The 24,376-nt window shown below is 41.2% G+C and overlaps 3 protein-coding genes across 6 annotated transcripts in view; 1 reads left to right on the top strand and 2 right to left on the bottom strand.

The window, feature by feature from the left end:
- The window catches only part of aplp2 (amyloid beta (A4) precursor-like protein 2), a 60,534-nt gene extending 45,483 nt beyond the window's left edge, over positions 1 to 15,051 (top strand). Inside the window, exons 6-14 of the mRNA XM_079675575.1 lie at positions 144 to 302; positions 2,758 to 2,886; positions 5,301 to 5,400; positions 6,123 to 6,305; positions 6,973 to 7,008; positions 9,543 to 9,625; positions 10,499 to 10,576; positions 11,970 to 12,125; positions 13,018 to 15,051. Of these exons, the coding sequence (XP_079531701.1) occupies positions 144 to 302; positions 2,758 to 2,886; positions 5,301 to 5,400; positions 6,123 to 6,305; positions 6,973 to 7,008; positions 9,543 to 9,625; positions 10,499 to 10,576; positions 11,970 to 12,125; positions 13,018 to 13,119 (1,026 nt within the window). The 3' untranslated portion in view covers positions 13,120 to 15,051. The remainder of the gene's footprint in view (positions 1 to 143; positions 303 to 2,757; positions 2,887 to 5,300; positions 5,401 to 6,122; positions 6,306 to 6,972; positions 7,009 to 9,542; positions 9,626 to 10,498; positions 10,577 to 11,969; positions 12,126 to 13,017) is intronic.
- A 565-nt stretch (positions 15,052 to 15,616) lies between these two features.
- Positions 15,617 to 19,949, bottom strand: LOC307036187 (uncharacterized protein). Of its 3 annotated transcripts, none has more exons than XM_079676264.1 (3): positions 19,824 to 19,949; positions 17,215 to 19,300; positions 15,617 to 17,037 (listed from the first exon to the last, which is right to left on the bottom strand). In XM_079676264.1, exons 2-3 carry the CDS (start codon positions 18,310 to 18,312, stop codon positions 16,528 to 16,530), a joined length of 1,608 nt encoding a protein of 535 aa, XP_079532390.1. In that variant the 5' UTR covers positions 18,313 to 19,300; positions 19,824 to 19,949; the 3' UTR covers positions 15,617 to 16,527. The 3 variants fall into 3 exon arrangements, with proteins under 3 accessions (XP_079532390.1, XP_079532391.1, XP_079532389.1); XM_079676265.1 differs by having other exon boundaries at positions 17,215 to 18,833; positions 19,824 to 19,933; XM_079676263.1 differs by lacking the exon at positions 19,824 to 19,949 and having other exon boundaries at positions 17,215 to 18,833; positions 19,000 to 19,474.
- A 675-nt stretch (positions 19,950 to 20,624) lies between these two features.
- On the bottom strand, positions 20,625 to 24,155 carry LOC307035314 (uncharacterized protein). Of its 2 annotated transcripts, XM_079674461.1 has the most exons (5): positions 24,002 to 24,155; positions 23,244 to 23,632; positions 22,998 to 23,139; positions 22,820 to 22,892; positions 20,625 to 22,603 (listed from the first exon to the last, which is right to left on the bottom strand). In XM_079674461.1, exons 2-5 carry the CDS (start codon positions 23,620 to 23,622, stop codon positions 21,701 to 21,703), a joined length of 1,497 nt encoding a protein of 498 aa, XP_079530587.1. In that variant the 5' UTR covers positions 23,623 to 23,632; positions 24,002 to 24,155; the 3' UTR covers positions 20,625 to 21,700. The 2 variants fall into 2 exon arrangements, with proteins under 2 accessions (XP_079530587.1, XP_079530586.1); XM_079674460.1 differs by having other exon boundaries at positions 23,244 to 24,155.
- Positions 24,156 to 24,376: the final 221 nt, after the last annotated feature.

Here is a 24,376-nt window from a genome sequence, read left to right as displayed (position 1 = left end):
CTTATCACTGAGGCTAAATTAGGGCACTGTCTGGATGGGGAGACTTCTAAATGAGTCAAGCCTGAGAGGCGACAGGAGTGTAACTGAGAGGTTGAAGGAGCTGTGCCGTGCTGTTGCATATAAACATTAGTTTATGTTTGTAGCACTTCCAAGCCATGGTGGAGTCCCTGGAGGAGGAGGCAGCCAGCGAGAAGCAGCAGCTGGTGGAGACTCATCTGGCCCGGGTGGAGGCCATGCTGAACGACCGGCGCCGTCTGGCCCTGGAGAACTACCTGGCTGCCCTGCAGGCCGACCCCCCCAGGGTAAACAGCACACACTGGCCTCTGAGAGCATCTTCTATCCCCTCCTCACCTCTCTCCATCTGTGTAGTGCTTCTATCTTTCCTAAGTCAGACACACACATCTCTGTCAGACCACGCTCAAACCCTACTCTACTCATGGCCTGTAGATAATCTCATATGCTGTCAAAAGACCCTCTGTCAACTTGCAATTCCCCATGTGGAGAATGGATTACCCTAGTCAGGAAAACACACATCCCAAAATCCTGCATGAGCACTATGTCAATCATATTTGACAAACCCTATGTTGGTTTTTTGTATTCCTCTTATCTACCGTAATTTTCGGACTATAAGGCGCACCTGAATATAAGCCGCAGCAGCTAAATTGAATGATGTGTACATATATAAACCGCACTGGACTATAAACCGCAGATGTTTTAATGTTTAATTACCATATATAAGGGTTCGTGCACAGAGGGGATTGTCGGGAAAGAGATGGCTGTTTGAGGAAGCTCCCATTTATTAACATTTCAACAAACAAGTTGCATATTTGCATAACGTATTCAAGTGTTACCATTTAGTGCAATAGTAGCTACAGAACATGTACTGTGCTGTGTAAACTGTACTGTATCACATAGCGTTTCAGACACACAAACTTTTCAACTTTCAAACTTAAACGGTGCGCTCCCAGCGCACGTTTAACACCTTTGCACAAACTGTCTCGCTCTCGTAATGTCTGTCTGTCTTGCTCTCGTTCTGTCTCTCGTACCATTCTCGGTTCCACTTTTACTCTTGCGCGCTACCTGTCTCACTCTTTTCTGGCCTCCAGCTTTTCCTGCTGGGGCCCGCCGCTTAAAGGTGGGGGGCGCGGACCGGCCATAGAGCCCATAGAGTTAAAGGTGGTGGACTGTAACCTGTAAAATCCATAGATTTAGGAGTTCCCCTAGTGGCCGTTAGCTTTAAAAATCCATAGATTAGCCGCACCGTTATATAAGCCGCAGGGTCGAAAAATGGGAAATAAGGCGCGGCTTATAGTCCAAAAATTACGGTAATTGTCTTGTTATCCTTTGCCAGCACAGCATTTGGCACTGGGTGCTGCTGGCTTATCTTGTCCCCCAAACAGGAAGATTTACATATGTTTTATAACCTGAACTGAGACCCTCATTTCTAATCCTGCTTCTGTTACACCTCGGAAATTGGTCATTGCATCATCTGTGGTGCTATTTCAGAAAGTGCTGCAGAAGGTTTAATGTCATGTCATATGCAATGAAAGCTAAGATATGTGAAGGATTTGCGAAACATAACACATATTTTTATCTTCAGTTTTTGGGTCATTTGTTTCATCATTTAATGGTTTACTGAAGCTGGGACTGATATAATAATAATCCTTATATTTATAAGAAAATTGATTGATAACTATAAAATAGTTTTAGATTGATTTTGCCATATTTAAATGACTGTGTTGATGTGAGGCAACACATGAGTAGCTTTAAACCTTTATTTACACTAACGGCCCGTCCACACGGCGGCGTGCGTTGAAGGTTCTACGCTTCTGCCCATTCACTTTGAATGGGATGACGTCACGCTTTGCCGAACTGCATTGTGGGAGCGTCGCTTCGCTTTGCTCGCTTCAAAAGTTGAGCAATGTTCAACTTTTGAAGCTTCGACGGAAGCGTCAGCCAATCAAGTACAAGTACAAGCTCTAGCCAATCAACCGCGTGCTTGTGTGTCCGGGGCGGGAGATTGATGTGATTGGTTGTTGGTCGAGCTTCAGGCACGCCCGCCGGCAAGCTTCAACGCCGCCGTGTGGACGCTGTGTGAAGTAATAAGCAGTGAGAATTTGCATAATGCACATCCCCGAGAACCAACCAACATACTCTTAAATTAGTCAAGACTGTTCAAGCGTAAAGATTAATTGAATAACAGACTTATTTAGTTAAAATACCAGAAAATATACCAAAAATATTATTTTAAATTCAGAGGACGAGCATCAGTTTGCACGGACTTCTTTAAAGCAGATGTGTTTCTCTGTAGTTAGACCGGTGAATCCTTTGCCAAATGATTTAAAGGCCTGGATGAACATATATAAAGAAAGAATAATTAGACAGTATGAGGAAGTCAGGTAACCTGTTTCGCTGATGGTCGATTGTTGTGTTGAGCTTTGATAGTGTTTTTAGTTTCATGTTATTTGAAGTATGCAGCTGTGATCGAAAATGTACCCTACTCCTTTCCATCATGGCCTGCAAAAACTACTTGAAGTCTACATGTTTGGTTTCATAATAATTGCCATGATTGGAATAAAATAACAAATCTGAAGGGATTGACACAAGAAGAAATTGCTGTCATGTAAATTATACCAACACAAGACAGGATTATTTCATCAGATCCATCTATCATGGTACACAGAAATGGTTATGAGGCTGTTTCACCACTCGACACTTCTAATAACCGCTGGTCCTCCCACTCCATGTCCCGCTCAGCCCCACCGCATCCTGCAGGCCCTGAGACGCTACATGCGCGCCGAGAACAAAGACCGCCAGCACACCATCCGCCACTACCAGCACGTCCTGGCTGTGGATCCTGAGAAGGCTGCTCAGATGAAGTCCCAGGTCAGTGTTGTGATACCAATGAGCCGGATTTGACAATGGTGAAAATAAAAATCAAAGGCTTCTAGTGCCCAAGGAGTCCCATTGCTAGTTTTGTCCAATCAACCATCAAAACACCCAATATATTCCATTTACATCCACATCTAAGAATCTGAAACCAGCAAATGTTTGACATTTCTATTGGAATACATTATCTCAGATATGTACCATTTATTGATTATCCACTTTGAGGTCCTTTAGCTCTGTATAATCAATGTGGTTAATTGCTACCTGTCAATAATTTGAGGTTTTGCAGCCGTTCTGAGCATTACTGCCAGTTAATATGAAACCTCATTCTGTGAGATCTCACACTCAGACAGGGAGTGATAACGATGTCTCAGCCTGCTCCTCGCTGCCCTGTCTTCTAAGTGTGTAGGAGGTAGAAAGAGTGTGTTTCTCTGAGTTGAAGCCCGGGAGGAGTGAGTAGGCTGGCTCGTCTGACGGAGAGGGAGGGCGGCTTGTTTCATTCACTTAAGCCCCAGCCGAAGATTAACATTGCGCAGGTCTTGTGTAACGCCGGACTCGGAGATTTGGCTGGAAGCTGCTCTCTTAGATGTACTCTCCTGTTTGTGTGAGTGCCCTCCGACACCGTTTAAAGCCATCCTCCGACGTTACAGATGGACAAAACAACATAGTGAGTCAGGGAGAGGACCTGGAGGGTTACTATTTAGATGAATGGTGGGATCTGGGAGGTGGAGAGCCTCTCTGCTCAGTCATGGGAAACAAATCTCTATTGTTGTGCTCTCACGATGTTCATTTGTGCAGCCTAGTTCCTCTGTGTTTCTTCACTCAGCCAGTCCTGCAGCCCGTTCAAATCTCGATGTAGTATTTGCAACTGTTTGTGGATTTGACTTCTTTTACAAAATAACGATTTGTAAACAGGAGGCTGTGCTTTATGTAACAGTTGCTGGGATTATAGATATGTATTTAAGGCCTCATCTCTCTGAGCGAGGTTCCTTGATACAATAAAAAGATATACTCCGACCACATGTCGTTTTTAAAATCAGGATTGTTTGTCAAACATCGACATGAAGGTGCCACAGGGGCTGCGTAATGCTTTTCATTTTGAAAGGTGCGTTATTGCCATCTGTTGCTGGCTCCGGTGCACTGCAGCTATGTGTAGGCAGATCAAAACACAGTCAGACATCAGAGTTGGTTTTGAAATAAACACCAGTAACCTGCCAAAAGCTGGTGAGCTTTTAGTGGCTGCTAGTTGTTTTATTCTGCCAACCACTTCGGCAGCGGAATGTGGAACTAAAGTCTCTAAACCTCACAGAAATGGTTACAGAGACGGGATAAATTATTATTGGATGGAAAAGAGTGTGTTGCTTTACCCAACGTGTGACGTGGTGGTAGTCATTAGAGCTGACAGGCAGTGGATCCTGTCACGGCGGTTCAGAGCTTCAACACTGATTTGAATATTACATGCAGCAACTTGTTTTATGTCTCCAAGATGGCTGGCTGTGTATGCGTGCGCGTACGAGTTCATTTTAAGAAAAAAATGTCCAGAGTAGAAAGCACATTTCTGACACTTCTGTTTACATCTGAGAAGAAGAACAACTCTCTTCCTTTTGAACATTTATTTTCGGGGCTAGCTTCCTCTCCACAAAATGTCTACTATAGTAATTTATTTTAAAGTCTATTTATACTGATTTATAGTTGTTTTGCACATAACATGTTGTTTACTAAATTAAGCTTCTAAACACAATACCTCTTCTTATCTTCTTGATTTTCTTCTTCTTCTCTTCTCACTTCTATTATCTCACCGCACCACCACGCTTTTCCTGCGTCCCTTTGCAAATCTCCAAACAGAGGAGCCAAGACTGTATTCTGCGATAGAACCTCGGCAGTAAATCAATAAACTCGAGAGAATTTCAGGGGGTTTTCCGGGATAAGGGTGTATTTTCTGCTTCATTCATGTAAGCTTGTGAATAAATACTGTCGGGATGAACATTTGAGACCAAATCACTCTGTAATTAGTTGTCACTGGATTAGTGTTGAAACGATTTTTTAGTTTAATGGATTTGTCAAACGCTATAAAATGATCCATCAATTTTAATGAATGACTTTTCATTGTAAGTATTTAATCAAAACAATTCCCATGTCTCCAATGTGAGGATTTTTTCTTATATCATTAAAAACATCATTAAAATGTGTTTATCACTGATGAACCAAGACAACTCCCTGGGTTTTAGGACAATAAATCTCCTCGGTGTCGGAAGTAAATGGCACAATTGTCATTAAAAGTCTTGATTTCTTTATTTTTCTTTGAATTATCCAACATCATTCCCATACAGGAAAGTACTTTCACTTTGATGTCCTCCTAAAGCAGGATTATGGTTACATAACTTCCTGTTTGTCTGTTTTCACGAGCCCAGGTGACGACCCACCTGCGTGTGATCGATGAGCGGATGAACCAGAGTCTATCTCTCCTCTACAAAGTACCTTATGTTGCCGAGGAGATTCAGGATGAAATTGGTGAGTCGTGTTCAGTCGAAAGCCCAGAGGCAGCTTTGAAGAGGAAGGGTGTTATAAGAATAAAGTGAAATGAAAACACTGATGAGATTCACACATGTGCCAGACAGATAAAGCCAATATATTACATTTCCACTGACTCTGTGATATTTATTTCTTATATTTGGTGCAAACAGACAAAAATATAGGAGGAGACCGGTAGAAGGGCTTTAGTGCCGTCTCTAAACCAATTATCAGTCTAATGTTTTTTTTTATCTCAGTATGAGTTTGTGCAAGGAGATGCAATACTCTTTGTTTTTAGAATTCTCACCTCGCCAGCTCTAGTTTTTACTAGCAGGTCTGGAACCTGTATTTGATATATATATATATATATATATATATATGTATATATATGTGTATATATATATATATATATATATATATATATATACATACATATATGTATTTCCAGTGCTACAAGTCTGTTTTTGTTTGCTGCAGAGCAGATTAAAGCAGAGCGGGTGCAGTGACAGAACTGGGTCACCATGGCAGCCTCCTGTTGGGAGATGTGCAGATTTACATTGAAAATAGCTCTCAGAATATTAGTAATTAGCCGTTAGCAGGAATGGGAACCGACGTCTCCAGCAACAATAATTGAGTGAAACTGGCTCTGCTGCCACGTCCCAGGGTTACAGGTGTCTCACATGTGCCAAGGCGTCTCATACTAATTTCCCTTTTTTCTGCAGACGAGCTTCTCCAGGAGCAGAAAGCCGACATGGACCAGTTCCTGTCGTCCATCTCTGAGTGGCAGCCAGATGTCACCGTGTCGTCGGAGGAGGAGGAGGAGAACGTGGAGGTCCCCGTGTCCGAGGGGAAACCCTACCGGCCCGTCCAGGTCAAATCCCTGGGCTCCCGTCCAGAACCAGAAGGTGAGCGGCTCCAGCCTCAGACACAGGCAGCATGGTGAACAGCTCTGTGTGCAGGACGAAAGCCCTACACATAAGTCAGTCTGAAGGACATTGGCGACAAAGCACGCCAGAACTGTCGCACAGTGAGGTTTACAATGTGTTTTATGGCGATGCAAATGTGCTGTGGAGCCATGGTGTTTATCTGTGCCTGCACAGTTCCCCGTGGCCTTGCCTTCAACGCAGCACTACTGAAACTCAGATGAATGCACAATGCCTCAGGCTTTGGTGCTGAGCTGGAGCCAAAAGCTTAGGAAAGAAAATGAGCAGTTATGGCTCTCTTTGTCACATTTGTCCCAAACAAAAGATGAATCCTCAAGGAGAGAAAAATGTGAAAAAAAAAATAATGTGATGGATGGAAAGCTTCCAGCATTATGGAAGGCACATCACCAGTCAACCCCAGAGGAGCATTTCATAAACATGCCAACACCCCAGAGGGCTCAGACAAAGCCAGACAGTTTTTAAATGGCTCCCTTTCTCTCAAAAAGAAATGTCGGACACTTCCCTGCTGAACTCTCTTCCTAAATCAATTAACACAGCTTGGTAATCCTTTTCTCTTCTCACCTAAGTTAACTCTCTTCTCTCCTCTCCCCCTTTTCTTTTTTTTCTGTTGCTCATTTCTAATGCCAAGGCGATCTATCAGACTCCCCGCGTGCCTTCAAGAAAGGTTGGTGCCTCTGTTGCGTCTTGTTTTTCCACCTACTCCTCATTCCTCATTTACTATTTTGTTCCACTCTTCTCCTCTCCCTCGGTGCTCTGGTATCCTCCCTCTCTCGACCACCATTTATATTTTATCAAATGCCATCTGGTAGTTCATTTTCTCTTTTTTCGCTGACTCATACTGGCTGCGTGTTTGGGTTTTTCAGTTGCTCTTATGCTTTTCATCATACTGGGATTATCACCTCATGCTGACAAGTCAAGCAGTGGCATCTAAAGTCTGGTCGATTTGGTTCCAGCCTCCTCTCAGTCACCTCAGTCGCGTGTTGGCTGTCAGCCTGTCCTCAGTATACATTTGTCAAACCACCTCTTAATTATTCCTCCTCCCTCAGACTCATTCCCCTCATCAGTCGCCCTCTTTCTGACGGCAGCTGTGTGATTTAGTGGCCCTGTCTGCGGCTCCGTGTTCCTGCCGCTGACCTACAGCCCCATCTAAATTTGGCCCAATTTGTCCTCCAAGATCTGAGACAGCGGCTTGGTGACGTCACCTGTTTTGTTTGATCCGGACTTAACCTTGTGGCCTTACTCAGTGAACACAAAGACACCTTAATCTAATGGTTGAATCTAAAATATATATGGATTTTCTTTTTTTTTTTAAATGGATGCACACCCTTCCCTGCTGTTTGATCCATAGTCTACAGAGCTCCTCAGGGGTCACACCGTTGAAAATAAATCAATGTGTAAATATGTGCTTTTGGATAAACATTTAAATATACAAATTAAACCAAAATGTCAGCACTGTTGTACCGAAAGCATACAGAGACCTAAATCAATAGCATGGAACACTAAATGGGAATAATATGGCCCCTTTAAACTTGGAAGTCACTACAATGCATGATTTAAATATAGCTGTTTTAAATTGATACAGTATTAGAGAAAAAGTGCAAAACTGTCCCAAAATGTAGGCTACTATTCAGTATCACCGAATCATTACCTTTATATATATGTGCCTATTGTGATACACAGCAGATCAAGTGATATTATGTTAACCCAATGATAAACTGTGAATTGTATGGGTATACACATCGATTTCTTGTTTTTTCTACAATGTGATCCCAGTACTAGTATAGAAAAATAAGAAAGAAAATCAGCAAGAATTCCAACATTCGGCATACTGACATGTGTTTGATAGACGATTCAATTGCTCTGTCGATTGACTGGTCAATTAATGGACTAATTGTTTCAGCACTTTTTCAAATCAATGCAGAGGAGAAGTCATTGCTCCCATAGAGGTCACACCCATTGTGCTGTGTGGTATTGTGTGCACACTGCTGTACCGTCTGATAACCTGCCGGAGCTGCAGACGTCACTCCAGCTTGAGCAACCATTCGTAACTGCACACCATTGTTCCTCACTTAATCCAAAGGCAATTGTACCAATCTTTAGTGTGTGGCGTTGGCTGACTAGCAGACAATAAGCAGACGGTGGAGCCCTCCCTGCTGTATATCGCTCTGGACGCTGCCCTCACTGCCCCGCTTTCTCTCTCACTTCCTGATTTATTCATGGCATATCTAGTGTGTATATTAATAGATCCTACGCCTATTTCGAAACCATCAGTCTAATAAGCATATTCCACTATCTGGCCCAGTTTTTGAATGATCATCTGTCAAAACTCAAGGGATCTTTTGATGAGAAACTACATTGATGCTGGGTTTTGGCCATAAAATTGGAGATAAGTGAAAAGTATTAAAATCCAGGATATAAATTGTTTAGAACAGTCTTATTTAAAGGGGCCCTATTGTGCTTTCCCATTTCCTGTAGTGTGTTATATAGGTTTGTGTGCTTGTAAATGGTCTCCAAAGACTCAAATCCCCAAATGTCCTTCCAGAACTAGCTTCTCTTCCACACACTTCTGCCTGAAAAGCCTCCATTGTTTACTTCCTTAACTTAGTGATATCACTATTAGTACTAGCGCTTCTATTGGCTAGTGCTCCAACACATTGTACGTGATAGGCTAAGGGGCGGGACTGAGCTTAATCTCTAAGCAGTTGACCAATCACAACAGAGCTGGCCAGCTAACCAATCAGAGCAGACTAGGCTCTGGTTTCAGACAGAGGGTGAAAAGAGGTGCTGCAGCACAGGCAGTGTGAGAAATATAGAGACCTTTTTGAACATTAAAGCATGGAGACATGTCCCAGTAGAGACACTACGTACAAATATTAACCTGAAAATGAGCAGAATAGGGCCTCTCTAATAAGTCAATGGATGTTTATAGAGCATGCTAAGTAAGCACTACTTTGAGGGGGCCTTTGTAGAAAAAGTATGGTCAGGTGGTGTTGGCGTCACAGTGCTCACACTGTGCTGAATGGAAGAAAGGGCTTTGTTGTCAGCAGTGCAGTGAGGAGACTGTGGTGACAGTGGTGAGGAATAGAGCTGGATATCTATGTGCAGCTGTCCACCATCAGTACCCATCCCTGTGTGTGTGTTAGTTTGTTTGTTTGTGCTGCTCTGCTGTTATTGACGGTGCTCCTTTACCTCCCGCAGGCTCCGCCATGTCTGGATTAGATGGTCTGATAGGTGCTGAGGAGAGAATCATCAACAGCAAACCCAAGATCAGCAACAATGTGGTAAGAGCTTCGCTGCCGCTTCATCGTTCTGTTTGTGCTTCAAAGCTTTTTCTACAACACGCAAACTGAGAGCAGAATTGTCAAAGCAGGAGAAATAGTGTTAAATATTCAAATGTATTCCCTGTGTTAAATATCATTACAGTTTTAAAAAAGTACACAGTGCTTTTGCATGTTTACCTTTGGCCTCTGCAAACCAACCCTTATCCGAATTATCGCCACACTTTCTCATCATCGCATGCTACGTTTTTTATTTGCCAGACACACCTTTCTTTCTTGTGTTTTTTTGTTTATCGTTGCTTGTCTGCAGAATGCTGTGTTTCGCATGCTAATCCAACAACAACTGCAAAGCTGTGTACTTGTATGTGTAAATATGCCAGTTTTTGAATGCATGCATGTTTCTTTTTTCTCTTTTTTGAAGTCCTCTAAGACGGAGCAATCTGAGGTTTTAAAAATAACAAATGGCGACTAAACGCCATCCTTTTTTCCCGTGGGACTCTGGACTGATCTGTCCCTACAAACAGCAGATTTTGTTTCTGCCTCCTGAACCCCCCCACTTCCTCTCACAGCGCTTCTTCTTTAGACTAGAGCTCTCAATAATGAAAGTAAACTGTGTGCCGAGGGGAAAGTCTGTTGTTGATGCCTGCAAACCCCCCCCCCCCCCCCCTCTCTCTCTCCTCCCAGTTTGTACAAGACAGCTCCGAGTGTATCATCACACAAACACAGATAATCTCTACAGTTTACTTCGCTCCAAATTCACACCCTCTTGCTCTCCGCCTGCCTATCTCTCCCTCTCTTTCTCTCACTATCTATCTCACACACATACAATCTCTCGCACACTTTGCGTAACCTGGGCTCCCCTGTCTGTGTTGACAGGTGATTGATGAGTCTCTGGATGTTAAGGAAGTGATTTACAGCGCAGAGAGAGTCAGAGTTATGCATGATGATGAGCTGGTGAGTATAGCGGTGCCCTCCACAGGGCTCTCTGGGGAACTGTAGTGGGGAGAAGATGAAAGAAGGAGGGAGTGTGGGAGTGTGCAAATATACTGGTACTGCGGCTGAATAAAAAAATATTTAAAAAAAGACAGCTTTGGAAAAGATCCCAAATCCACTTTTTCTTTCTGTTTAGGCTAATATGTTTTGGTTATTTCTGCATGAGTGCATGTTTGTCATGTGACTGTATTGGAATGTACACATTGAATATCTCAAGTGATTATGATGAATGTGAATCCACACAAACTGAGTGTGCTCGGTTTATGTGTGAGAATGAGCAGTAAGAAAAGTGGCTTCACATATGATTAGTTTGTGTCATATGTGCCAGATTACATTGTGAGTGTAGGTGACTGTGGTTGTGTGTTTATACTGAATTGGAAAATAATCTTCCACAAAGACACATTTCATGCATGTGTACACACTATCACGAGTCAGTCATGTCTTACATTGGCTTATATTTTAAAGGGAATTCTTGTACGTGTAAAGCTGCTCTTATGTTTGTTCCATTATGACTATTGATCCTGAGAACAGTTTACTCATAGCCTTCGCTGTAGATATTTGGAAACACAGATTCAAGCAAGAACACTATTGATCCGGCCGAGGAGTGCGAGCCCACCGCAACAATCAAACTTCTCTTTGAGTCGGACTGAAAGTAAACAAATACAGGCGTGCATTTGAAATACATTTACTGTAGCTATTGAAGTAACCTACGCAGCATTGCAAATCCACTTTGTGCATATTAGAAAATAAGCAGCAAACACAAAAAGATAATATGCGTCAGCTTGGGAGGAGAATATATAAATCCTTGAAATAAATTGAATATAAGGAATATCCATTTTTGGGATAATTATGGATATCCTCAAGAATTACTTGCACAAGTTGTCTAGCTTGCTTTCATGAAAGAAAATGGAAAAGAAAACCTGATTTAAAAATGCCTAATTATGTGCTTTGTGTGATGCAATAAAACGTTTTTTTCTTAACATAATGTAGGGTAAAGTGATTCCAATTATGTTTTAGTGCCATTTGAGATTGAAGCATAATTTGATCATAATCAAGATAATATGGAGATGTGCAATACTACAAATAGTAAAAGTGGATATTAATGTGTTTATGATCATTGGTCATAATAGAAAAAATGAATATGAGAGTCAGACTTGAAATACATTTTGAGGTGTCAGGGTGGGAGCTTTATTCAAAATGGTCATATAGCAGCATGATAACAAGAATTTGAAAATATATTCAGCATATGAAAGAAAAACCTGATCAAGATAACTAGTATGTGTACAATGTCTTAATTTGTACCTCTGCTGTGTCTGACAGTATTGTTGTTGCTCTCCCACCTGTTTCCCCTTAGGAGACCTACCGCCCCCTGGGAGAGGACTTCAGCTTCGGCAGCACGGCGCTGATCGGCCTGCTGGTGATCGCGGTGGCCATAGCAACCGTGATTGTGATCAGTCTGGTGCTTTTGAGGAAGAGGCAATACGGCACCATCAGTCACGGCATTGTGGAGGTAAGGCACCTGTTACCTGGATCTCAAAGAAGTGCGATCAGTCTTATTCCTGGTGTCAGATTTCAATAGAATCGTCAGGGGTTATGTAAAGGGGGTATGGGTCGATGTCAAGCAAATTAGATCATTGTCCCTGCAGCATTTACATACGATCCACACAGCATGTTGTAAGTGCACTCTGACCTTGTTTGAGTGCAGGAGTTAAAATAAATGTACATTTGCTTACACATGCTTTTGTTCATCTGTTCCTGGAATGTCTATATTAATTATAGTGATACTTTACTATCACTTTTTTTCCTATTGAAAAATATATAAACATTTTAGCATGAAAGAATATTATCTAAGAACATTTACGTCAACTCTTTCATTCAAACTATATAATTCCTACAATATTTATATATTTTAAAACGGAAAGAAAAAATAAAGATAACAATATAACAAAGACAAATATGCAAAGAAAGACTGTAAATTAAAGAGGACATATTATGCTAATTTTCAGCTTCATATTTGATTTTGGGTTTCTATTGAGACATGTTTCCATGCTTTAATGTTAAAATGTTAATGTTAATTTTCTCATATGGCCTGTGCTGAACCTCTTTTTACCCTCGGTCTTAAAACCAGAACCAAGTCTGCTCTGATTGGTCAGCTGGCCGGCTCTGTTATGATTAGTCAACCACTTAGACATGTCTTGCCCCTACAGTGTTTAGGTCTGCTAGCCAATAGAAGTTGCTATTTTAGCCTTTGCAGAGCATTTACATGCACAAAAAACGATATCACACATTACAGGGAAAAGGGAACATTTGAAATAGCATAATAGGGCCCCTTTTAAAAAAAATAGCATGGTGTGATGGTGCCCCTGTTTAGGTCAGCCATTAACAGTGTGCTTGTCTCACAGGTTGACCCCATGCTGACACCAGAGGAACGCCACCTCAGCAAGATGCAGAACCACGGCTATGAGAACCCCACCTACAAATACCTGGAGCAGATGCAGATCTAACAAGAGCCTACAGGGGGCGCTGTGGAGTCACAGAGGGGGAACATACTACTGACCAATAACATATGCTATTGTTAAAATCATTTGCGTACATCCAAACTCCATTTACTGGTTTGTTCGAAACAATCCTTAAATATTGCTACTACTTCTACTACTGCTACTATTGTACTATAGAGCTCTTTTTGATCATATTTCTTTTCAAAAGGTGATGTATCTGCCATTTTTGCATTACGGAAAATGTAATTCTGCAGATTTCTCTGTAATTATCAATACAACTCTCTTCAGATCAAGATGTATAACAATTCTTCAGACGTTTTATTTCTTTTCTTTTTTTTTTAAGTAAAAGGCAAATCAAACAACATTTAAATGTATTTGAGTGGCCATCATCGAACCGGCATACCAGACACTACAGTACTAATTTTCATCATGCAGGTGTCCTTCATGCTGTTTCTGATGGTTTCTCTCAAAAAAGAATTGGTGTTTTTATTTTGTTTCTTTTTTCCTCTCAATAGATTGCCTGTATATGAAGGTTCTTTGTACCGATTAAAATGTATAGTGAAACAACAAATGAGAAAAAAAATGAAATCATGAATTATTTACTTTCCGTTCTTTGTTATGATAACAGACAAAATATACATATACAGTTTAAATATATATATATATAAGAATAGATGTTTTTAATTCACCTTTTGTTTTCCCAGGGAAGAGTCAGTTTGGGGTTCTTAGCTTAGCGGTCATGAGTCGTGTTTGCAGGCACACTGTGAGAAAGAGTCGGGGAGGTGTGCACAGACCCCCAGCTCAAACACATCACACAAAACCTACTCTAAACCCTTACTAAGTGAATGTGATAACATTCCCCCCCCCTACAAACACACAAACACAACCATTTATCAATAGGGAAACAGCAAACATTGGTAGATTAAATATTGACATGTGTTACATAGTTGAATGTATCCTGGAAGCTTTTTTTTCCATACTATGTGGCTTTGATTTAGTGACAGCGGGCGATGACATTTGTTTGTTTTGGTTTTTTGCACAAATTATCTGTAGCAAAAACCAAGCACCAGAAAAATGACTTAAAAAACTAATTTAGGTATGATGTACACACTCATTTTGGAGCAGCTGTTGGCTTTGCTGGTCATAAAGCGTAACAGTCTGATAGATCAACACAGGGCCGGTGTAGGGGCACTAACAATACAAGGAGCACCATAGAGAGGGCCCATCTGCCACCAGGGGGCCCCCAATGAGAGAGAATGTAGCTTATACAAAGTTTTCTGACCCCGAATATACAAATTTGGGGATTGTTAGAAAAACATTCTGGTGGATAGTTTATTTAATATGTTGGGGACTTAAACAATCTAGATGTTCAGATGTGTGGGTAGACAGAAAAGCTTGTGCCGGCCCTGGATCAAAGCCAATTGAAGACAACTTGGAGCTGGAGGCTGGGCAGGCAGACAGAGACACACAGAAAGACAAGGCTTGGAGAGCTGATTTTTACAAACAAAATAAAAAGGCTAACTTGTGTGTTTTTACAGGTAGAGAATGACACAAACAAGTAAACTGAATCCTAGAGTCCTCTTTTCTCTCTCTCTTAGTATTGTCTCTGTATGCCTGTATAGTTGATGTTGAAATCATGGATTTTTTCCAGAGAATTACCTGTGGTGTGCATTGTTCTTATATGAAATGATATGATATATATTTTTAAGTTTGTTTTCTTGTTTTCTATTTTTTCCTCTTCCTGTGACAGTATCTCTGTATGTGACTGTCTCACTATGCACCCAAACGGCTTCAATCTTGTAACTGCCTGCTTGATTGTGGGAAGGGACTGGGAACTAATGTGTATATTAGTGATTTTAAAAATAAATGTGATTGACACCAATGGAAACAGACTTATGGTTACAGGGGGGATACACATCAATAAACTCACAACTTCCATATGAACGTGTCGTCTTTTCATTGATGGATTGATAGAATTTTCAAAATGTTCAATTATTGTATTATTTAATGGGCCAAGACAAATGAAGGTACACATTAATTTAGGGCTGAAGAAAATGTGCATAACATTTAATTACATTGTCAATTTCTTTAATTAATTGTACAATTTGACATATTTATATTAAAAAAAGTTGTAGCTGGACAATGCCAAAACCGTGAAATATGCATCAAGTATCGAACAAGGCAATTCTCATTCAAGGATCTGGAGTCATTTTTATGACTAATGATTATCAAAACAGTTTTTAATTAGTGTACTGTTTATTTACTTACAAGTAATCGTTTCATTATTTTAACTGCATGTGTGTTTGCATTACAATTGTAGTAAGTATTGTTTTTATTTTACTCAAAATACTCTTTATTGGAGTGCCATATATTGTACAAAATAAGTATAGAGGCCCAACGATGGGAAGTAACATTTACTCAAGTACAATTTTGAGATACTTGTATTACTTGAGTATTTCCATGATTTGGTACTTTGTGGGTCAATATCACCATACGGTGCATTTGAGACTTCCCCATTTCCAAAAAAAAAAGCTGAGATTTTCCATTGAACTTCATATTCATTGTATTAAGTATATGTTATGCTGTTAGAAATGGATGTTGGTCAAGCTCCCACACTTTTTATAAATTAACAGCAAGCAGACAATGTACATGCAAACTGTGAATGAATCCACCCTGTCATGGACACATTCAAAGTAGAGTAAATACATTGTAATTACATAGTGATTATAAAATGTACATTTTCAGAAAGCAATTTAGTCCCTTTCTCAACATTATATTTTAGTTAATGGAAAAAGTATTTGGATAATAATGAAATTATGGCAAACTATTTGTTTCTCTATAAAATCTGCAAGAGTTGCACTTTCTTTTCTAAGTAAAATCTAACAACAAAGATATCTGGTCAAACTTTCAAACAATACTATTTGGCCCTCATTTGTTAGAAAGGAATCACACAAAAGGTTTTGGTAACTTGTGAAAATATTTTGTTTATTTTCATAAAACATGAAAATGACAGGGTGGACAATGACATGACAGGGTGGACCTTGGGCATGACAGGGTGGACACATTGTGAAATGTCATTGAATGGTCTCATAAATGCAATAAATCTAAAGGAAATGATGTAAAAGAAAATGTCAGAGTTCCTTTTCCCATGTAGGGGGAAATGACCAGTTGAACAGACTGGTTTTGATCCACTCTACCTGCATGCGGCCACTGAATAAAGAACATTAATGTGGCCTTCTTGTGTTAAATTCTGTACATCATTCTGCACAGTGAAAGTCAAACATTCAACTGTAGAACAAGAAGAACAATTTTTTAAAGTGGAGAACAGTTGATTTAAAAAAAAAGAAGCATGTTACAGAGAGATCACTTAGACGCGTCTCCAAAACAGTCTCTCCCTTTCTGCAGAGACATGGCTCATTTCTGTAGTTGCTCTTCCACATACTTCCAAGCAGACGCTTCAATCTGTACTGAGCGCTTGTTCAGAGCCTGTGGTTCTGGTATTAGGCAAAGTATATGCCAGTCATGGTACCAACATATGTCCTCCCGGGGACTTGGCCAATGGAACTTGTTTATGCCATTGCAGTGCATACACTTAACTTTCACACTGTGCCCTTCTGCATCCATGATGAAACCTGGGTATGCTTCATTGTCGTAATTAACGACGCACCACTCTCCAATGTGCTTCACCTCAATCATTGCTGGTCTCCTAGGGTTATCTGGTGCCTTTCCACTTGCTGGGGACTCATCAGATGAAACAGGAACATCAGCTAGAGTGACCTCTTGAAGGTTAAAGCAGGGGCAGTCCAAAACACCTTCCTCCCTTTTACACAGGCATGAAATGTCTCGGTATTTCATCTGGCCGGGTGTCAGACTGATAGCTTGGTGGATTCTTAGAGTGCCTTTTACGGCAGCTATTGCAGGTACCTATAGTGATAGGGGGGGAGGGAATCAAACATTAATACACTTTATTTAACCACAACACATGAAAGGATCAGATTTGACAAAGCTAGTCTGTAATCTGGACGGGAGAGGGGGGACAGGGATCTGAAACCGAGGCATAAGGACTATGGGGTGAATTGGATAAAGGACTATAGCTTTTACCTGAGTCTTTGATTCAATATCCCTCTCTGGGACGAAGAACAACTCAACAGATGTGTCCAGGCTTTTCAGCTTGTCATACAAGCTCTGGGCATCAGGGATGTCTCCTCCATGGGCCACAATTCGGTCTGCTGACCTCTTGAGGACCCCACCAACACCGTCTGGTGCCCCCTTCCCATGACTAGCCTCAAAGAAATCCCACGTTATTTCTTTGAAGCCATACTTGTAGGGTTCCGTTGAGAGGTAGAAGAAATTTCCCTTTTGTCGATATTGCGTTGCAGGCCCGTCGCTGAAAAAATGAAGTATGCTGACTTGAGGGTGTCGTTCTCTCACTACCTTCAGAATTGGATCAAGGTGGGCCCAGATGGCCACAGGGTCGTGTCTTCTGGAGGGTGATATGGAGCAGAAGGTGTGCGGCGCTTGTCCACCAGCGGTGTAGAGCACTCCAGTGTGCAGACTGGCCTGCTGGTGTGAGCCTCCAAAATGCACAGATTGTATTTCTCGGCTGTACTTGCATGAGTAATTTTCGCTAAAATCTATATGCAAAAGGGACTCGTTGTGCTTCAGGCTCCTCCTGAGCTCCCTGTAGGCATTAAACTGCCATTTAATGTTGAAGACATGGCGCTTAAAATGGAGAAGCCTCTCCTGGAAATCTGTGTTAAGGTCGTGCTGCGTTGTTGTTATCTCCCTTTTCACTGTGATTGTTGACACCTTCTCATCTTTCGTGATCTTCTCTGTCATCCACTGAGAAAAACGAATGTTATCTTCCCCAGGAATTGTCAGCATCGGGTGACAAGTTAGGAGGCATTCACTGCACTCACCGTAAGCACAGACCTTGGCTTTCGGGTCGCACATGGTTGCTTCAGACATTTCCTCAATGTTTCTTGAGGACAGCAACCCTTGGCTCTGCAAGGCATTGGCCATGAATTGCAAGTTCTCATGTTTTTTGCAGAGACATGTGTCACGGTCAGAGGAAGAGGGGGTTACCACCCAAAAGGGTCTGAGACGGCAAAAGGAGGTGTATAACACCTGGCCAATGTGCTCAGAGAGAAACTTCCTATGCAAGTTCTTCCTTGTATCGGTAAGCAACCTCCTCTGCATCTTTTTCTTCAGCAGTGTGACTGTTTGTCATTCGACTAACATCATCTCGAAGAAAAAACGATGTAACGTTCTTCCTCAACTCATTTCGACTGACGCACCTCCTCCCATGGTAGGTAAGATCCACAGGATACTTTGCTCTCTTGTTAGAGTAGCCAAAAGCAGTCTGTGCATGCTTTTGGAGCTTGTACTTCTTCTGAATGTTTCCACTGATCACTTTTGCTATCAACTGCTTCTCTCTGTTTGTTTTTGCATTTTCATATTTTCTTTTAATATCTTTAATCAGGGATGTATGGAAAATAAGAGCTCTTTTGATGGGTGAATTCACTTTTGTACGTCCCAACAAAGCATTGACTTTTGATCGTGGTGATTTAGACAAACTTCCTTTCTTGGCCCTATGGAGCCTCTTCTTATATTTCTCAGTTTTAGTTTTCTCTTTTGCGAGCTGTGCCTCCAATATTTCAATCTGATCTTTCAGTTTCCTCTTCGACCTTCTTCTAGCACTTGCCCCTAGACGCTGTTGCCTGAAACACAAAATGTTTGTATATTATTATATAAGGATTTTTAGTAAGATTTTAACGAGTTAGTCATCAATATGTCGTTTTATGGGGACATAAACAGTTGATAATTGTCCTTCAAATAAATCTAAACTTTCTAATAAGTCATCAGCTAAACTTCCAATGATCTAACCTGGAAAGCCCTGGCTCAGGCTGATTTTCAGGAGCTACAGGGGAGTCTGGTGGTGTCTCTGACTGTAGCAAAGCACTGGCCCTGTTTCTGGCTCTGTCTTGACTTTTTGCCTCTCTCCATTTCTTTCTTTTTGCCCTCTTCGCTCTCTCACTAAGCTCATTGACAACCTTCTTCGTTCCAGTCTCTCTGTCTTTTTTCCATTTGTCCCTCTCTTTCTCAAGGTACTTTCTTCTTCTGTCCGGGTCAGCATCACGACGTTCCCGATATCTCCTTGCTATCTCAGCTCCTTTTGAGCTCATTCCTTGAAAAAGACAATTCAAAATGTTCCCTTACACACTTTAATTGGCGGTCCAGGTAAACTAGGCTTGCCTTATCAAACTAGGCTTGCTGATTCCGAAATTCCCCAAAAAAGTCCATATTGTCCACTCCTACTATGTATAGCATGTAGTGTTATAAAATGTGTGTAATAGCTATTATAATATTACACACATTTATCATCATGTGGCATAAACTATGTGCATGTCCTTCCTGTCACAAACCATGTCCACCCTGTCATGGAAGGCTTGCTGACAGGGTGGACAATGACAGGGTGGACATTTCGGGCTAATATTAGCATTTAATGAGCACATGGTGGACCTTCAGTTAGCAACATGATTCAGTTAGCAAGGTGACTGTGTACTGTTGAACAAATATAGTTCGAATTTCTGAAATGTTTTTATATTAATTGAAATGTAACTATGACAGAGTGGACATGTTAAGCTTGACAACATCCAACTACACACATAATATGATTAAAATCACAAAATATAAGTGTAAATACTTACTCTGCACCTAGCCAATGTCTCAGCCTCCACTGAAGAAAGACAAAATGGTGGTAGTGATGTCACTGAAAACATCAGATGTTTTTTTATGGGGCAGTTTCCCCATAATGACAGGGTGGACAGCAAATGTCAAGGACACATAGAATACACATGATCAAAATGACTTGTTTTATCAAATAACTCGTTGTGGACAATAAAAACATATATATACGTTTTTAATTTAGTATAATTTAACCACTTATTACACACACTGTAGTTAGCAGAGCAGTGTGTGGGACATGCCAAAATCATGTACATCCAATTAAAAAATACGGTATAAAAGGAAGGAAACACATTTCAAGAGACTTATCATTGTACTGATATGTGTGTAAATGTTTGGCCATTTATAATAAGACCTCAGAGTTTCATTATTCTGCTAAATTTTCATGATAACTGAGTGATTCTGATGGGGACACCAAAGTTACTTTATAGTGATATTGACCCTAGTACTAATACTCCAGTACAATTAAATCAGTAAATCGTCTACTTTTACTCCACTACATTTATTGAATACGTTTAGTTACTTTACAGATCTACCTTACAGTATACAAAATCATTCAAACTAGCTGCAGCTTTCCCAGCTTTGATAACACTTAGTTTAATGCATCAATAATTATAATCAAAACATATAAATATTATTCTGAAATGGGCCAATCTGCATAATGAGTACTTTTACTGTTGGTACTTTAAGTTAGAATAGTTTTGTACTTTTTGAGTAACATTTTGAATGCAGGACTTTTACTCACAGAGTATTCCTACACTCTGGTAGGGGAGAGCGGGGTAATGTGAGACATTTTTTACATTTGCTCTCCTGTAGGCGAGCTAAAATGATATATCAGTAAAATTTACACATTTCCCATTAATTCAGGATGTTTCCTAGCACTGGAAATGATCAGAATGTCTTCAGGACAAAGGGCAGTGAAAATATGATTGTTTTTTAAAAAGTGGTCTTGTGTCTCACTTTACCCCAGCTAAGGGGTGAACTGAGACAGACTAGAGAAATCAAGGGGGTAAAGTGAACCACTTACCTTTTCCACTTTTAAACTACCAAAACAACACATGTTGTAACAGTTAGAATCCTGACAGATAGATTGACAACCACACATTCCAAAACTAATGTCGGATGCGCAACATAATCATGGGGATTGGTCAATTTAGCACATTTTTTAAACAAAGTAACTCCAAACAAAGTCAAATACAACATAATATATTTCAAAGTGCTTTAATAAACATTCAATTAACCATTTAACCAGTTAGATTAGAACACGATATGATATGAACATCAGCTGCATATTTAAACAAGGCCTACTCTACATTCCAGCCCTGCAGGTTACAGGGAAAGGTGAAGAGTTGCTCTCTCCGTGTTGTTCCTCCAGGCCTATTAGGTTGAGGCAGCTTCTTCACCACATCACCTTTAGGAACATGTGCCACATCCTTTTCTTTCATAGCAAACGTGGGTCTCTCCCACTCTCTGTTGTTTCCCTGGGTTTTTCTGAGGAATTGGGTTAGTATTTCGTCCCCCTCAACCTTCTCAACCATGCCAACATAACGGATACTTCGGTGTTTTGTGGCAAAGTTGACGAGGACGAAGTCACCCACGGACAGATCTTTGTTTCCGGGGTCACTCCTCTCATCTTCAGAGCTCTCAAAATCATCCTCAAATGGGACAGGGTCATCACTCTCCTCCGAGCTGCTATCTATGATTTTCTTCTTGGGTGCCTTCTTTTTCGGTTTTCCCTTTTCTTTGCTATTTTGCTTTTTCCCTGCCAGTTTCTTTTGTCTCTCTTCATAAGCCTGTTCTATGATTTGCTTCTCTGGAGTATCTGTTAAGATGGCTGTCTTCACACACTTTCGTTTTGTTTGTCCTCTGGGGGGACATTTTGGAAGTGGTATGATTTCCTGAGGAGACACATATCCAGATCGTGAGACAGCTGGCGAGGCACATCCATGTGGACCATGCAAAGTGGATGGAATAGCATCAGCGAGTGGAATAGCATCTGCAGCAGGTGGTTCATCTGCAGGGGGTGGATAATCTGCAGGCCGTGGACCATCCGGATCATCTGAAGTGGATGGACCAGTGGATGCAGGCCGCAGCTCAGGGTTTGGCCGGTCTGACACCATGGATGGTGCAAACGCCTCCTCAGGGAAAATATCTCTGTTATATTATGGGAAGATCCCAGTGGACTTGAAGCCAGAGGTGATATTGCGTGTGTCACTGCTGACAAGAAGGCCTCGTTCACAAATCCTGCAATCTGATAGATGGAGACTGTTTTGCCAGGGTTAGATCTCATCCACCCATCAAGAGCTCGGCTGTATAGGGTCTTGAACGGGCCATACACCGTCACGTCGAGAGGCTGCAAGCGATGGGATGTGTGGGGTGGGAGGGTGAGCAGAACAATACCATTACTCTTTGCTTTCTCCACTGCCTTGAGTGAGATGTGAGCTCTCAGATTATCCAGGATTAGCAGCATGGGATGGTCAGGAGTGCACTTAGTGTGCTTTATCAAGTGATCGAGGAACTCAGGCCAGGTGTCTTCGTTCATCCATCCTGTTCTGGTGGAGGCACCTTTGGCTCCTGGAGGTGCTCCTATCATGAAGTCGTCCTTAAACCTAACTCTGGGGAAGACAAACATGGGAGGTATGGCATTCCCAGCAGCATTCACTGCACACACCACAGTCACCAGTTCTCCTCTCTCAGCTGATGTGATAGAACCAACTTGCTTTTTCCCTTTCTCTGTCACAACCTGAATCAAGTAGAAAGTTTAGAATCAATGGCATGTGCAATCAGTAGGCTACTATTGGTCTAAAGGTACATTTTATTTTGTTGCAGTCCATTCATTTTTTTCTAGTTCACAGGCTCACAACATTACTAATAGCATTAGTTTCAGCATTCTGCCAATAGCTAGCTGGTCATTATCACAAGCCACTCAGTATCAGTCTGCTGCTCTCTAGTAGCTTACCTGCCGTGGCTTTTGTACTGTAAAGACGCCTGTTTCATCCACATTGTAAATCATGTGTGGAGGAAATGTGTGTCTGTTAAAGAAGAGAGGCAAGGGAAGAACCTTATCAGAATCAAAACCAAATCTTACAGGTAAAGCCTCCATAAAACATTTGCAACTAAAGAATTAATTCTGTCACCTGTCCATCACTACAGCCAGATTTGTAAAGAACTCCCCCACTGTAGTCTTATTGAAGGCTGTAGCCCTTCCCAGGGATGTTGCCTCCGGAGTTCGGACAGAGAGATGGCGACGGGCTAGAAAGCTGCCAAACCACTCTACTCCTAAAGAGTGGACAATTCGTTATTATAAGATAAGCTTTGTGGCAAGATCAGTTGGCCTAAGTTGACCTACAGAATCATGTGATCTCTTGCGCACCCTAGCCTACCTGCACATTGTTTCTCCATCCAATTGGCAGGGACAGGGATATGGTTTTTGTCTGCATATTCAAATGCCAGTTCACGGCACTTAACTGGAGCAAGGCCATGGAACTGGTCAGCCAGTTGTTTTAAATGTTGGGCAAGCTCCTCCTCCATCTCATCTGTCAGTATTCTTTTGGCCTCAGCTACTGCACCCCAGGCTACTGATTTAACTCTCCCTTTCTCTATTTTCTTAATGAATCTTTGGAGGGTTGTCTTGTCGATATTTCGTTCCTTTCCTGCTTGTCTTAAGGACTTCTTTCCTTGCATGACCTCTGCAGCTGCACTCTCCATCTCTGTGAGGGGTGTTTGGCCCCAAGATGTCGTCCTGATGTATCGTCTTGGCATGATGACTTTTCTACAATGTTTATGACATTAAAATTAAAACATATGTATTGTAATATTAGACTAAAATATATATAAGACTAAACTTAACTTGTGCTTCATGTCGGGGTAAAGTGAGACACTGTCTCACTTTACCCCACAGCATCTGTCTCACTTTACCCCACAGCCACCATTTTAGAAAAAACAACATCTCTAGGCAATTCAGGCTAATCTTTAACTAGCATCAATCACATGGTTTTATATGTTGGAAGTTCATCAACATGTATGATATAAGTTTTTCAACCTGAATCAATTTGCTTTGATACTACAGTTGATTACGTTCGCAGTAAGAAAATTTACTTTTACATGCAACAAACACATTTTTGTGAAAAAAAATACTTACCACAGAACCAGCACCAACTTCTCCTTCATGACAAGTGGGGGGTGGGAAGGGGTTGAAAACATTATGGTCACATGACCGCAAATTTGTTTCTTTGCCTAGTTACAGCGGGTGTCTCACATTACCCGGTGTCCCACATTACCCCGCTCTCCCCTACTTCTACTTTTACTTAAGTAAAATATCTGAGTACTTCCCCCACCTGGTTGAATCAATCCGCCTATGTTCAGGGGATTCATATAGTCTGAACAAGAACTTGTAAAATTGTATTTTTGACAGGTTAGGCGGAATTCGGGGGTTCTGTTTACTCAACATGAAATGTATGGCTCATCGTGAATGGAAAAAAATAATCTGGTTATTCAAAAGTGAGTCATCATTGCA

Source organism: Notothenia rossii (assembly GCF_949606895.1).
Source record: "Notothenia rossii genome assembly, chromosome: 4".
In the NCBI taxonomy this organism is placed as follows: Eukaryota; Metazoa; Chordata; class Actinopteri; order Perciformes; family Nototheniidae; genus Notothenia; species Notothenia rossii.
The sequence above is the reverse complement of the archived record's forward strand: the minus strand, read 5'-3'. Positions and strand labels throughout refer to the sequence as shown.

Coding starts and splice junctions, on each gene's coding strand:
- LOC307036187 (XM_079676264.1), bottom strand. CDS start 18,312: ATGCAGAGGAGGTTGCTTACCGATACAAGGAAGAACTTGCATAGGAAG. Junction 17,038..17,214: donor ATATTGAATCAAAGACTCAG/GTAAAAGCTATA, acceptor CTATCACTATAG/GTACCTGCAATAGCTGCCGT.
- LOC307035314 (XM_079674460.1), bottom strand. CDS start 23,622: ATGCCAAGACGATACATCAGGACGACATCTTGGGGCCAAACACCCCTC. Junction 23,140..23,243: donor GATGGAGAAACAATGTGCAG/GTAGGCTAGGGT, acceptor TCCACTCTTTAG/GAGTAGAGTGGTTTGGCAGC. Junction 22,604..22,819: donor CAGTACAAAAGCCACGGCAG/GTAAGCTACTAG, acceptor TACTTGATTCAG/GTTGTGACAGAGAAAGGGAA.